The sequence below is a fragment of the Ordospora colligata genome, assembly GCF_000803265.1.
Source record: "Ordospora colligata OC4 chromosome Unknown contig_02, whole genome shotgun sequence".
Classification (NCBI taxonomy): Eukaryota; Fungi; Microsporidia; family Ordosporidae; genus Ordospora; species Ordospora colligata.
Genome location: NW_014575406.1, coordinates 191,404 through 203,780, shown reverse-complemented (window position 1 = coordinate 203,780; position 12,377 = coordinate 191,404). Strand labels below are relative to the sequence as shown.

At 38.5% G+C, this 12,377-nt stretch overlaps 15 protein-coding genes across 15 annotated transcripts; 11 read left to right on the top strand and 4 right to left on the bottom strand.

Annotated features, from left to right (window-relative positions):
- Positions 1–114: 114 nt before the first annotated feature.
- M896_021660 (DNA repair protein Mms21) lies at positions 115–528 on the top strand (the record flags this gene model as incomplete). The annotated part of the gene is made up of 1 exon (XM_014708883.1): positions 115–528. One exon carries the CDS (start codon positions 115–117, stop codon positions 526–528), a length of 414 nt encoding a protein of 137 aa, XP_014564369.1.
- A 98-nt stretch (positions 529–626) lies between these two features.
- Positions 627–1,127, top strand: M896_021650 (uncharacterized protein; the record flags this gene model as incomplete). Its single annotated transcript, XM_014708882.1, has 1 exon — positions 627–1,127. The coding sequence occupies one exon, from the start codon at positions 627–629 to the stop codon at positions 1,125–1,127; it is 501 nt and encodes a 166-aa protein (XP_014564368.1).
- Positions 1,128–1,196: 69 nt separating this feature from the next.
- M896_021640 (uncharacterized protein) lies at positions 1,197–1,715 on the bottom strand (the record flags this gene model as incomplete). Its single annotated transcript, XM_014708881.1, has 1 exon — positions 1,197–1,715. The coding sequence occupies one exon, from the start codon at positions 1,713–1,715 to the stop codon at positions 1,197–1,199; it is 519 nt and encodes a 172-aa protein (XP_014564367.1).
- Positions 1,716–1,762: 47 nt separating this feature from the next.
- On the top strand, positions 1,763–1,966 carry M896_021630 (ribosomal protein S28; the record flags this gene model as incomplete). The annotated part of the gene is made up of 1 exon (XM_014708880.1): positions 1,763–1,966. One exon carries the CDS (start codon positions 1,763–1,765, stop codon positions 1,964–1,966), a length of 204 nt encoding a protein of 67 aa, XP_014564366.1.
- Positions 1,967–2,056: 90 nt separating this feature from the next.
- M896_021620 (uncharacterized protein) lies at positions 2,057–3,094 on the top strand (the record flags this gene model as incomplete). Its single annotated transcript, XM_014708879.1, has 1 exon — positions 2,057–3,094. One exon carries the CDS (start codon positions 2,057–2,059, stop codon positions 3,092–3,094), a length of 1,038 nt encoding a protein of 345 aa, XP_014564365.1.
- Positions 3,095–3,143: 49 nt separating this feature from the next.
- On the top strand, positions 3,144–4,088 carry M896_021610 (RIO protein kinase; the record flags this gene model as incomplete). Its single annotated transcript, XM_014708878.1, has 1 exon — positions 3,144–4,088. The coding sequence occupies one exon, from the start codon at positions 3,144–3,146 to the stop codon at positions 4,086–4,088; it is 945 nt and encodes a 314-aa protein (XP_014564364.1).
- A 255-nt stretch (positions 4,089–4,343) lies between these two features.
- On the top strand, positions 4,344–4,997 carry M896_021600 (ribosomal protein S3; the record flags this gene model as incomplete). The annotated part of the gene is made up of 1 exon (XM_014708877.1): positions 4,344–4,997. The coding sequence occupies one exon, from the start codon at positions 4,344–4,346 to the stop codon at positions 4,995–4,997; it is 654 nt and encodes a 217-aa protein (XP_014564363.1).
- Positions 4,998–5,031: 34 nt separating this feature from the next.
- M896_021590 (RNA-binding protein) lies at positions 5,032–5,631 on the bottom strand (the record flags this gene model as incomplete). Its single annotated transcript, XM_014708876.1, has 1 exon — positions 5,032–5,631. The coding sequence occupies one exon, from the start codon at positions 5,629–5,631 to the stop codon at positions 5,032–5,034; it is 600 nt and encodes a 199-aa protein (XP_014564362.1).
- A 68-nt stretch (positions 5,632–5,699) lies between these two features.
- M896_021580 (uncharacterized protein) lies at positions 5,700–6,128 on the top strand (the record flags this gene model as incomplete). The annotated part of the gene is made up of 1 exon (XM_014708875.1): positions 5,700–6,128. One exon carries the CDS (start codon positions 5,700–5,702, stop codon positions 6,126–6,128), a length of 429 nt encoding a protein of 142 aa, XP_014564361.1.
- Positions 6,129–6,145: 17 nt separating this feature from the next.
- M896_021570 (Ca2+-binding protein) lies at positions 6,146–6,568 on the bottom strand (the record flags this gene model as incomplete). The annotated part of the gene is made up of 1 exon (XM_014708874.1): positions 6,146–6,568. One exon carries the CDS (start codon positions 6,566–6,568, stop codon positions 6,146–6,148), a length of 423 nt encoding a protein of 140 aa, XP_014564360.1.
- Positions 6,569–6,728: 160 nt separating this feature from the next.
- Positions 6,729–7,955, top strand: M896_021560 (glycosyltransferase; the record flags this gene model as incomplete). Its single annotated transcript, XM_014708873.1, has 1 exon — positions 6,729–7,955. One exon carries the CDS (start codon positions 6,729–6,731, stop codon positions 7,953–7,955), a length of 1,227 nt encoding a protein of 408 aa, XP_014564359.1.
- Positions 7,956–8,222: 267 nt separating this feature from the next.
- M896_021550 (ATP-dependent RNA helicase) lies at positions 8,223–9,476 on the bottom strand (the record flags this gene model as incomplete). The annotated part of the gene is made up of 1 exon (XM_014708872.1): positions 8,223–9,476. One exon carries the CDS (start codon positions 9,474–9,476, stop codon positions 8,223–8,225), a length of 1,254 nt encoding a protein of 417 aa, XP_014564358.1.
- A 78-nt stretch (positions 9,477–9,554) lies between these two features.
- On the top strand, positions 9,555–9,743 carry M896_021540 (uncharacterized protein; the record flags this gene model as incomplete). Its single annotated transcript, XM_014708871.1, has 1 exon — positions 9,555–9,743. One exon carries the CDS (start codon positions 9,555–9,557, stop codon positions 9,741–9,743), a length of 189 nt encoding a protein of 62 aa, XP_014564357.1.
- Positions 9,744–9,869: 126 nt separating this feature from the next.
- Positions 9,870–11,054, top strand: M896_021530 (amino acid permease; the record flags this gene model as incomplete). Its single annotated transcript, XM_014708870.1, has 1 exon — positions 9,870–11,054. One exon carries the CDS (start codon positions 9,870–9,872, stop codon positions 11,052–11,054), a length of 1,185 nt encoding a protein of 394 aa, XP_014564356.1.
- Positions 11,055–11,453: 399 nt separating this feature from the next.
- Positions 11,454–12,278, top strand: M896_021520 (putative Per1-like membrane protein; the record flags this gene model as incomplete). The annotated part of the gene is made up of 1 exon (XM_014708869.1): positions 11,454–12,278. One exon carries the CDS (start codon positions 11,454–11,456, stop codon positions 12,276–12,278), a length of 825 nt encoding a protein of 274 aa, XP_014564355.1.
- Positions 12,279–12,377: the final 99 nt, after the last annotated feature.

The following is a 12,377-nucleotide window of genomic DNA, read 5'->3' as shown; positions in this document are numbered from 1 at the left end:
AGGATCTGCCTGAAGGATATGTTGTTCATTAGGATGTAGATTTATATGGGCTGTTTTGTGATTTATCAATGGTATATTACGGTGTTGATAAGTGTGTGCTTTAAAGTCCTGTAGATGGATGAGTACATTGAGAAAAGAAGGGATTTGATTAATGAAGTGTGTAGTATAGTTATTAGGTCAAAAGAGAAGGATCATGAGTTGTTTGAGATAGCAGCCATACATCGAGAGCTGCTTTTGAATCCGGAAGTTGCATTAACAAAGGATCTCCGTTGTGAGCTAGAAAAAAGAGCATGTTTAAGACTAGATTTTGCAGAAATGAAGAGCATAAAAGGCCAGATTGAGTGTGTAAAGGTTGAAAAGAAACTGGTGTGCCCAATAGGACAGAAAGAGATAGTTGTTCCATATTATGGAGATTGCGGACATGCTATGGAGAAGAAGGAGGCGTTGAAGTATTTGAAAGGAAACTCTAAATTTGTATGTCCGCATGCAGGATGTAACAAGATATTTACAAAGAATAAACGATCATAAGAATTCATAAATATTATACTTCTAAGTGTGTAATACAAATGAGTATTTGATTTAAAGATGTACCGCATGTTTAATGCAATGATTTAGAAGCCCGGAAGATGCGAAGAGAAAAAACGTACCAGGAAAGAAAGCAGCCAAAATCACGTCTGAAGTATGGCAAACTTGAGAAGAAGAAGGATTTGAAGAAGAGACTTGTGAAGATAAACAAGTACAAAGAAGAGGTGCACAAGGCCAAGGAGCAGATACAAGGTATGAGTGGGCAAGAATACTTCTTTGGATATCACTCTGTACATATGGATGGGAATAAAGCATACAAGACTTTGGATCCAACTATTGACGAACTGAGAAGAATGAAAGCTTATATTGATAATGAAATTCAGCGATGCGAGAAGAAAATTGAGATGTATATTCCAAAGCATGTAGGAACACGCATAAGCCTTGATGAAGATTCCGAAAGCAGTTCATCAGATCCTCAGTGTGTGTTTGGACGAAATGAAGAGATAAGAGATGAGCTCAAAAAGTATGTGGATGAACTGGCATCGAAGAGAGAAGAAGTGATGGGCAAGATCAATGCGCTGAGCAATCTAAAAAATAGATGATAATAAATGGATGTAATTTTCTATGGCATTCATGACACTCCAACTGAATGAATTGTTCAATAAAGATTTTTATTCAATGACGTCCATGGCTGATTCTAGTATTTCTCTGCAGATAGGATGATCTGTGGTATGGCAGAAGTCAAGAATCTTGGGAGTGATTGAGTTTGGGTAGTTCTTGAGCAGTGCAAAAATTACCTTGAGCATTCTAAACTTTGCATCTCCCTGGGTTATTTGCTCCTCAAGATAATTTTGAATTGGTCTAATGTCTATCTTCTTCTTCTTTTCAATTATATATTTAAGCAGTATTGATGAGCTTTTATGATTTGTCTTTATTAGTATGTCTATCATATCATCTACTTTATTGAGAGACATTTTTTTCAATGCATTTCCAAGTATTTCTGCCTCTCTTGAAGATAAGTTCATGCGCAGGATGTTGTACACCTTATTGGTTTTCACAAGCTTGCATAAACTAGCCCACTCGTATGCCGGTAGCTTTGTATTGGATTTCAAGATATCTCTGTACAGCTGGAAGTCAGAGGGCTGATCCAACTGCCTTAACATTGGGATGATCCTATTTGCAAGATGCATTCTGGGGTTGGGTTTTTGCACGAGGAAAAAATTATCCCTGATTTAGGATGGACACTGGTGCGGAGGTTACATATTTTGGAAAAGTTATTCAGGTGCTTGGAAGGACAGGAGGTTCTGGAATGCTGACACAGGTGAAAATTGAGCTGCTTCACAACAAGCGCACCATACAAAGGGCGGTTAAAGGATCAGTGTTTGATGGAGACATTGTTGAGATTCTTGAATGTGAGCGTGAGCACAGAAGAACAAGATGAGTGGGGATTTTTAATAAAGATATGTTCTTTCTAGAGAGATGTTTAAGTGTGTGTTTGTTCAAAGGAGAGCGAGAAATGCAAGGCCCCAATATGGACGGCCGTGAGCACGATGAAGGAGGCAGAAACAATGAGGAAGGAAGGGGATGCCTGAGCTATAGAGATATTGAAAAAAAGCGCAAGGAAATGGTGAGCCAGCATGCATACAGGCTACTTCAACAGAGAGAAATGACCAACAAGAGTATTGAGCAGGAGTTGAGCAAATATACACAGAAGGAAGCGATTTTGAATAATCTTGGCAAGTCAGTGGAAAATTCAGCCAATGAAGTAGAAAGTTGTGGACCAGCTATCCACATAGATGATGATTCACAAAATTCACAGCTAATGAATGAAAAAGCGTCTGATGAGCACAAAAGTGTTGAAAGCATAACAGCTTTAGATGGACGACAAGATTGCTGTACAAATATTGTTTTTTCAAATGAGTTTATATCCAGGTTTATACTGAATAGAAAGTATGTAGAGATAGAAGAGAGTATCTGCAGAGAAAAGCTTATGATGCCAAGATCAATGCAAATCCAAATAAAGATGCAAATCAACAAGAGACTATCTCAGGTGAGTGGTAACGCCGGACAGGTGGATAAGATATTTAATGTGCTACGTGAATATTCAAACTCATATTTGTTTATTGAAACATTTGTTCTGAAGCTTATTGAGCAGGGAAGGATACAAGTAAGTTCATGCCCAGGCTCGTATAGAGAGTTTTCTGCGCTTTTCTGCAAATTTTTCACAGTTGAGCTGATGGAGTATTTCCGAGTGGTTTTGTTTACAATGAAGGCAACAATAGGCACTATTCGTGGGATGTATGGAATATACTTTGGAGTGTTAGAAATGCTAGGAGAAGCCGATGAGGCATGGTTTTTTATTGCTTCTGTACTGAACTCTGAACAGAACGAAATGTCCTGTTATGTTATTGAGTGTTTCTTTTCGATTCTTGGTGGAATGCTTTTTGTAAGATGCAGAGGACCATTCATTAAGCTAGTCGATTACACCAAGAAATATTATATGCGTGATATGAACAATGAACCTTGTAAAATACGCATGCTATCTATTCTTGAAAAGTATGATTTGTAAGATTTTCAAATAGGCAGAAGAGCAATATGCTTGGATTTAGATGCCCCGAATGAAGCTGGTAACGGACGGAGTGTGGACAATATCTAAAACACACTTGCGGATTCTCAAAACCGCAGAGGAGTGTATGAAGAGCCACAGCGCAGCGATTAGTTTTGAGATGTTGAAGAATCGATCGAGAATACAGGGAAGCTTTATGGAGCATGCTGTTGATCTGTGCAAACTTAAGTTTTTGACATACATTGACCAGGGATATAAACTCTCTTGCTCTGGGATGGATTGTCTTGCAATTAACGCATTAAGATCTAGGGGATTGGAGATTATGGGAGAAAAGATAGGGATTGGAAAGGAGTCTGATATATACATTGGAGTGTATGCTGGAAGGAGTGTTGCATTAAAGTTCCACAGACTCGGAAGAACAAGCTTCCGGAGTGTAAGAAATGCAAGGGGATATGTGAAAGACAAGGTGAACTGGCTTATGATGTCGAAGGTATCGTGTGATAGAGAAGTTGCATATCTGGAGATGTTTAAAGATATGTGTGTTCCATTGGTGTTAGACCATGATAGACATGTTATTGTGCAGGAGCTCTTGGATTATCAGCCTTTGTACAAAACAAGAGTTGACAATCCTGAGCATATATGCAAACTAATGCTTGAGTTTATCAGGGATCTTTGGAACAGAGGATATGTTCATGGAGACTTTAATGAGTTCAACATTATGGTCAGTGATGATATCAAGGTGATAGATTTTCCACAATGTATTAAGAATACAGATAGTAGAGCGCTTCCGTATCTTAAAAGGGACTTTGAGTGTGTTTTACAGTACTTTAAGAAAAAGTCTAATTATGTTCCTGAGGATTCAAACTATGAAGAATTTTTGAAAGAGCTTTCAATTGATGCACATATAGATAACAACAACAGTGATAATGTTGACTCTACAGATGAGCTGCATGAATCAGTTGAATTAATTGGACTAATAGATAAGATGGTTGTTTGAGAGCTTATGCATCCATTACTGTTTATTTGAAAAAAGGTTTTTAAGCATGCCTAAGAGAAATGCTGTTCTTGTGACTTCATTCCTGTATTCCTGAAATTATTAAAATATTAACTTACGTCTAATGCATTGTTGTATCCGGCGATTATGTCTTCAAGCATGTCTTCGATGTCCTTGAGATCCTCTGAATGGCCTATGTGATGTACAGGATGAGGCATTTAAGGCCATGATTTGAGCAAATAAAAATTTTGCCCTCAAATGAGTGATGACCAGATTATAAAGAGGTTTATAAAGAACGGGCTTGCAAATGCAGAACTGAATGAGTTTTTTGAGAAGGCTCTTGTCAACGAGGGATTTAGCTCGATGGAGCTGAGGATGCACGAGACACCGATCAAGATTATTTTGAAGGTGATGAAGCCGCACGAGGCAATTGGAGAAAGGAAGATCAGGTTGAGACAGTTCCAGCACCTGGTGGCACAGAGACTTGAAATTCCTGACGAGAATGTCGAGATCATTTTTGAAAAGGTGCATGAGAAGGGACTTTGTGCACTTATACAGGCAAACAGCATTAAGGAGAAGATTATGTCTGGGATACAGTACAAGAGAGCAGTGAACATGATTCTGAGAACTGTAAAATATGCAGGAGCACAAGGATGCCAGGTAATAATCAGCGGAAAGGTCAAGGGACAAAGAGCAAAGTCAGTGAAGTTCCAAGATGGAGTGGTGATGCATAGTGGAGACTTCATCAAAGAATACATTAAGACGGGGTATGCAAGTGTGCAAACAAAACAAGGAATTATTGGAATTCAGGTACGCATTATGCTTCCATATGATCCTGAAGGAATTCTTGGGCCGGATTACAATCTGCCAGACAGAGTAATCATTCTTGAGCCTAGTGAGGTTAAGAATTGAATTAAAAGCTAAACTTTTGAATGTTTTGAAAGATTTACTTATATGAGTGTTTTTTATCTAAAAACGAATATTGTGAAGTGTTGATTAAATGAATGATTTCTCGTGTATCAGTTGGTCTTTCGCAATCGATCCATAACATTCCATTTAATCCGAGAGCTATTCTAAACTTGAACTTCTTGCCAATTCTCGATAGTGTATCATCCATGTATAACTGGCGAATCCTCCAAGGTTCAAGCGGAACAACAATGTCACTTAGCTTTCCAAATCCATCTCCTACACATGTTAGAAGCGGCTCAACACCTGTCTTAACTATCTTACATAGAACATAATCTCCTTTTGAGATTTCAGGTTTGTTCCTTTTTGTTGCATTACAGAAGCTGAGTGCTGGAAGCACCGCAGATATTCCATTCAAGTCCACTTTGTATGTGTCCTGGTTTACAAACGTAACTTTTCCTATCACAATGTCATCTATGCAAGGCTGGTAACGATTTGTTTTTGAAAGAACAAAGACATGTCCTGAAACATTACAGACACTCCCTGCCACAATAGCCTTACCTTGACTGCATCCCAACGCCTTAGACTTTGCAGAGCAAACTTCATCGCCTGGAAAGACGTTCTTCACCATTTCTAGCATGCTCAATCGAAGGATACAAATATCCATTCAAATTATCCAATACAGCTGCCCACATAGTCTAACTGAGCATGAATATAAATCCAAGAAGACCTACAAAGAAGTATGTATTTGAGCCAAAAGTTCCTCAGTCGCAAGCAGAAGTGGAAGTACAAATTGAAATGCCTTCGAAAGAAGCAACAACTAACGAAGAGTTTTCCTTCAAGAAGCAGGGATGGTGTGTTCCTAGCACCATAGATGCAAGCATAAGTGATGATAAATTTGTGTTTAAAACCCATCAAGCTGTCCTACTTTCTATTCCTGAAGATTTACAAGTGTCAAAAATAGTTTTATATGAAGATGGAAGTTGTGGGCTCAAGGTTGGAGACAGTGTTTATCCATTCCTGGCCAGGTTTGTTGGAGAATCTGTGCTTATTGAGCATGATGATGCGGCATATAATGTAGGAAATGCTAAAATTCATTTAATACCATTAATAGAAGATGGCATAGACACTAAATAATATAACATAATGCATATTTAATATCCAAAGATGCTCTTGATTATGAGTTCATAGCAAATCTTTCCATCTCCGTCTGGATTTAGAATATTCAACAACTCCACAATTTCTTCCTGGTTAAGCTTATTTTCTCCAGATGAGAGAATTTGCACAAGCTTTCCAGTGTCGATGTAGGATGTGCATTCTGGATCAAGCTTTCTGAATGATTTCTGCAACTCATCTCTGGTGACTTCACGCTCTCGTATTCTTTCACAGATATCAGTCAATTGTCTGAAGTCTAGCATATCGCCTGCGATTGAGGATGCGAGCTCATCTGCATAGCTTTCTGAAACGATATATCCTGCAAACCTCAGGATGTCTACAAGCCTATTTGCGGGCACTTTCTCTGCTGGAGACTCTGTAAACAGCTGATAAACTTTCTGAAGACGCTTTGTTTCCTCCATGGTTCAATGGGTTGTATTTTTTTAGACGATTCACAGTGGCATATGAATACTCAATAAATGTGTTTGGATGCAAATGTAAATTTACCTGAATAAAATGTTTGTCAACAATAGAGAAGATAGGATAGAGTCTGCAAACACCCTAACAATTCGAACATTGACAATGAAAAGAAAGCTAAGCATTGCCATGGTCTCTGACTTTTTCTATCCATCGAATGGAGGAGTGGAGACACACATAAGGTACCTCGGGGAAGAGCTTATAATGATGGGGCACAAAGTAATTGTGATTACGCACAAGACAGGAGACCATGTTGGATGCAGAATGGTTGGGAATATCAAGACGTATTTCCTGGATATTCCTATTATATGCAGGAATGTTGCATTTCCCAGTCTTTTCTCTAGTTTTTCACTGCTCAAAGAGATATTTGATGATGAACAGGTTGAAATAGTCCATGGGCACCAAACCATGTCAAGCATGTGCATTGAGGCGCTGTTCCATGCAATCACGCTTAACCTGAAAACAGTGATAACTGATCACTCGATATTCGAGGTGGGCCCGTTTGAAAACATTGTTGTGAATGCATTATGCAGATTTGTGTTGAAAAGTGTTGGCAGGTGTATTTGTGTCACATATACGTCAAAGGAAAACACACACTTGAGGACGCACATTCCTCTTGAAAAGATCCACGTGATCCCAAATGCAATGCTTTCGGAGCTTTTCTATCCAGATCAAAGTAAGACTCGCAATGGCAAAGTTGTAGTTGTTGTATGCAGGCTTGTGTACAGAAAAGGCGTGGATTTGCTTGCAGATGCCATTCCAATCGTATGCAAGGCAGATCCTGATGTAAGGTTTATAATAGTTGGTGATGGGTCAATGAGAGAATGTATTGAGCAGACTTTGGATGAGTATAGTTTATATGATAGAGTTGATATGATGAGCGATGTATGTCATGATCAAGTTGGCAGTATAATGAGAAAAGGTGATGTTTTCCTAAATGCATCCCTGACAGAAGCATTCTGCATAGCAATAGTAGAGGCTGCTTCATGCGGCCTGCACGTTGTCAGCACGAATGTTGGAGGTGTGCATGAGGTTCTTCCTCCAGATATGATTACATTCAGTAAACTTACAGCGCATGATCTTGCCAAAAATGTACTGAATGCATTGAAGAGACACAACTATAATGGGCGTGGCTATAATCAACGGCTCGAAAGCATATACAACTGGAGAAGAGTTGCAGAAATGACTGAGGATGTGTACACTGGAATGAAGAGCACCGCAATAAGCTATATACAGAGACGAAGGTTATATAAAGGAATCTCTGGATTTATATTCAGGTTGTTTATTACCATTGAATACATCCTTCTTTATGCAATCAACGTATCTAAGTAATATTTAGAATCAATTTCAGCAATGCTAAGATACATTACAGATATCATTGTAATTTCATATATCACTTACCAAATAATAAACTTATACCATAAAAATATACCACTTATCTAATAACCTATGCCTTTATCTAATAATAAATTTATATCATAAAAACTTAAAACGCAAATAATAAATTTATATGATAACCCTAATAACCTATGCCTAACCAAATAATAAACTTATTCATAAACTTATATGATAAAAACGCAAATAACCATGCCAAATACTTTATTGGAAACTGAAATCTGCAGGAAGTTCTTTGATGGTGGTGCTGTAGAACCTCTCAATCTCTCTGAGATTCTTCAGCTCATGTTCATAAACAATATTTATTGCTATTCCCCTTCTTCCATACCTTCCAGACCTTCCTATCCTATGTATGTATGTGCTTCTTCTTTCAAAACTGGGCACATCTAGGCAAAACACAACTGAAAGATTCTGTATATCAATCCCACGAGAAAGTAATCCAGATGATATCAAACACCTCCCTGTTCCCTCACGGAACCTATTCAGCGTCGCTTCCCTCTCTGTTTGTGTCAGTTCTGCTGATATAAGCTCACATTCCCAATCATTCCTCTTTAGCCAATCATACACAATCCTGGCATCCTCCTTGCTGTTAACAAACACAATGCATTGACCAAGGCGTTGCTTCTTGAATATGTCATACAGCGTCACCAACTTCGGCAACAGATACTCTTCTCTTCCATTTCTGAATGTCGGCTCCTTCTTAAGATCAATATAATACTGTCTGATTCCTTTCAAAGTCTGGTCATTGTGCCTCAAATCAATAATCACTGGATTAATCAGTATTTCCTCACTTACTTTCAACTCTTCCTCATCATAGGTTGCCGAAAACATTGCAATCTGCACCTCGTCCTTCTTTGTAATGCTTCTGAATATCTTCTTCACATCCTCTTGGAACCCAGCTTTCAACATCTCATCTGCCTCATCAATAATAAACAGTTTTATGTGGTCCATATTCAATGCCCCGTCCTTGATCATGTGATCAACCCTTCCTGGTGTGCCTACAACAATATGTGGCTTCGTTCCAAGCATTGTCTTATCTTCAGAAACTGGACTTCCTCCAGATAACAGTCCAACCCTTACGCCCATGTAGCATCCAAGCGATTCAAACCTACTTGCATTCTGAGATGCAATCTCTCTGGTAGATGCCAGAACAAGCACTTGTGTTGTATCGCTGCTCTCATCGCATATCTGCAACGCTGCAACTGCAAACGCACCTGTCTTTCCTGTTCCACTCTGTGCCTGTGCTCTGATGTCTCTGCCATCTATCATCGGCAGTATTGCTGCCTTCTGTATAAACGACGGGCTTTCAAATCCCATCCCATATATTCCCTTCATCATTTTGTCTTTCAATGCAAGATCCTCCCACGTGTTAGCCACCTTGAGCTGTATCCCTTGATCTACATCCTCAAAATCTTTGATACTTGTATCTTTGCTTTCTTCTTGATATTTCTGTGCCATGGGGATAAAATTTTCTTCCAATAATTAATTTTATCCCTTGCTTTCTCATATGTACGAAAAGCTTGGCTGCCCTACTGCATGAGTACATCTATTCAGGAAAGAAAGACAAAGCTGCTTAAAAGGCTCGAATTCACTCTTGGAATCACTTCCTCAACACTTCTGGACATAAACTCTGTTCTCAAAAGAATCACAGAAGCCAATTCCCACCTTGAAAAGGTAGCAGATACTTACAGTATCTGGTCTGCCAAAATCTCTTCGTTTCAATAAACTTTTTGACATTTCATTCATCAGCATTAATACACAATGATTTTAAGCAATTCACTTGAAACACCAAATCACATCAGCGATCTGACCATTAATGCATACACATTCCAAACAACCTATTGAATAAACATGGCAACAACATTGGCGTCAGGATACATCACATTACTAAAAACAACGCTTGGCAGTGGAATTCTATCATTTCCATACCTATTCAAGACCTATGGAATATTCACAGGAATTCTTCTAACCATGGCATCAGGTATCTTTTCAGTAATAGGACTTGTATTGTATACAATATGCAGCCAGAGCTTAGGAAGACAAGCAACACTTTCAAAGTTGGCCACAGAAAACATGCCATATGTGACAATCCTTGTAGATTTCTGTGTGTTTCTCAAATGCTTCGGTGTTGCACTCTCGTATCTTGTCATCACAATTCATCTCCTTCCCTCACTCATTCTCAGTGCATTCGGATCTTCTGTGCTCGCAGACCCAAATATATCTTTGCTCGTATTCCTGATGTGTGTGGGCCCATTTTCATACTTCAACAAGCTTGATAAGCTCAAATACACTTCATTCTGTGGCGTAATTGCTATCCTAATTGTCACAATGGCCACTGCATATAGATACAGGTACTCTTCATTCATTGTTCAGAAGAAAATCGACTACTTCGTTCCAGTATCATATACATGGCTAGATAGCCTTGGAAAATTCGTCTTTGCATTCACTTGCCACCAGAACATTTTTGCTGTTCAGTCAGAAATAGAAGACAACTCTCCATCAACAATGAGGAAGCTTATATACATGGTTGCATCTACTGCTGCACTGTTGTACATTTCCTTTGGCATCCTTAACTACCTTCTTTATAGAGAAGCCATAAAAGATAACATCCTGCAAAACTATCCAGATGATCTTCTGGCATTCTTTGTTCGATGCCTTTATGTACTTGCAATGGGCGTGTCGTATCCTCTCCAAGTCAATCCATGCAGATCGCATCTCATGAATATTGTGTCTCTCAACTCAAAAATAGATCAAAACGATTCATTCATAGAGTTCATTGCAACCACGGCAATAATAATGTCCACATACCTTCTTGCAATCTCAGGAATGGGCCTTGGTACAATATACTCTATAATAGGTGCAACTGCATCAACATTCATATGCCTGATCTTTCCAACAATGCTCTACTTCAGCATGGACATCAACAGGTCAAGGTGGTTGACACTTCTGTCATATGTTGGATTTGTTTTCGGAATGTTCATATTCTTCACTTCCATGTTCAGTATCATTTTCAACAATTCTCCTCCATCCTCATAAACATGTGCATTACAGCATAAACCACTAACCTGAATAAAAATTCTATAAATACACTGATCAACCAAAAAACAATAAAACAAACATTAAATAAAAATATCGCTCCGCAACTATGGTGTTACAATCAAACACACCAACTCTCAGGGAGCATCATGTCCCATGTCTGTAACGAACCTTCCAGAACCAACTGGTGTTCTGACTAAACATGGTGCCAGGGGTATTTGATAAACATTAAATACTTTACTTTACTGCACATTCATCAACTTATCAAATTTATCGCTTACATCCATCAATCATCAGATAGCATCTGCAAACACTCATGCTTCGAATGCAATTAGAATTTGTTGATCGACTAAGACACTACAAAACAAATCAGAATTCATTCCAATAGCAATCCCTTGTATGAAATCATGCTTCAGTAGGTGCATAGAAGAATCAAAAACCCTTATAAAGATACAAAGCATAGATAGGATATTCAGACGCACATCTGATCACAAACTAGGAAGCATCTGCCATCTCACGTGTTTGAAAGCAACAGGCAGTGGGAACATAAAGAGAAATGGTAGATGGGGCTTTCAGCCTGTTCTTGGAATGACAGAGTTCTTTTCAGTGCTCTTCTCATTTGCAAACCTCGTAACAAACATAGTCTGCTTTAATAAGGTCTTGAAAAAGCATCTCAGAATGTCTCGATTTGGAAGGTTATACTACATACAGTATTACATATGCAACCTTGCATTCATATCAAGCACACTTTTCCATATTCACGAGAATACATTGACAAGGAACTGCGATTACTTCTTTGCATTCCTCACAATCCTTTTTGGATTTTACATGGCGCTTGTCAGGGCAATATCAATAGCAAGTCCAGCATTCGAGATCTCAACAAGAAGGCCTCTTCAAATCGCTTTTACATCGTTCTATTCATATCATGTTTATAGAATGTCAAATATAGAATTCGATTATGTATACAACAAAATTTCATGCATCATCATTATTGGCTTGACTTTGGCCTCTCACATGGCAATATTCACCAAGTACAGGAAGCATGCACATGCAAAACATATTCTTTTGTTCACATTCTTTTTCTTCCTTGCTGGCGCAATAGAGATACAGGACATCCCTCCTTATGCATACCTGATCGATTCGCACGCCATTTGGCATCTTGTATCATGTGTATCTACTCCTTTCTATGTTCTCTTCTGGAGTGGAGACGTTTACATGCACTGAAAAATCCAAATAAAATGTTTGATTACTCACAGACTTCATATTAATTCTTTATTAATGGAGTTATTTTATGCATTTCGCTTCACTCATCAGCAATACATC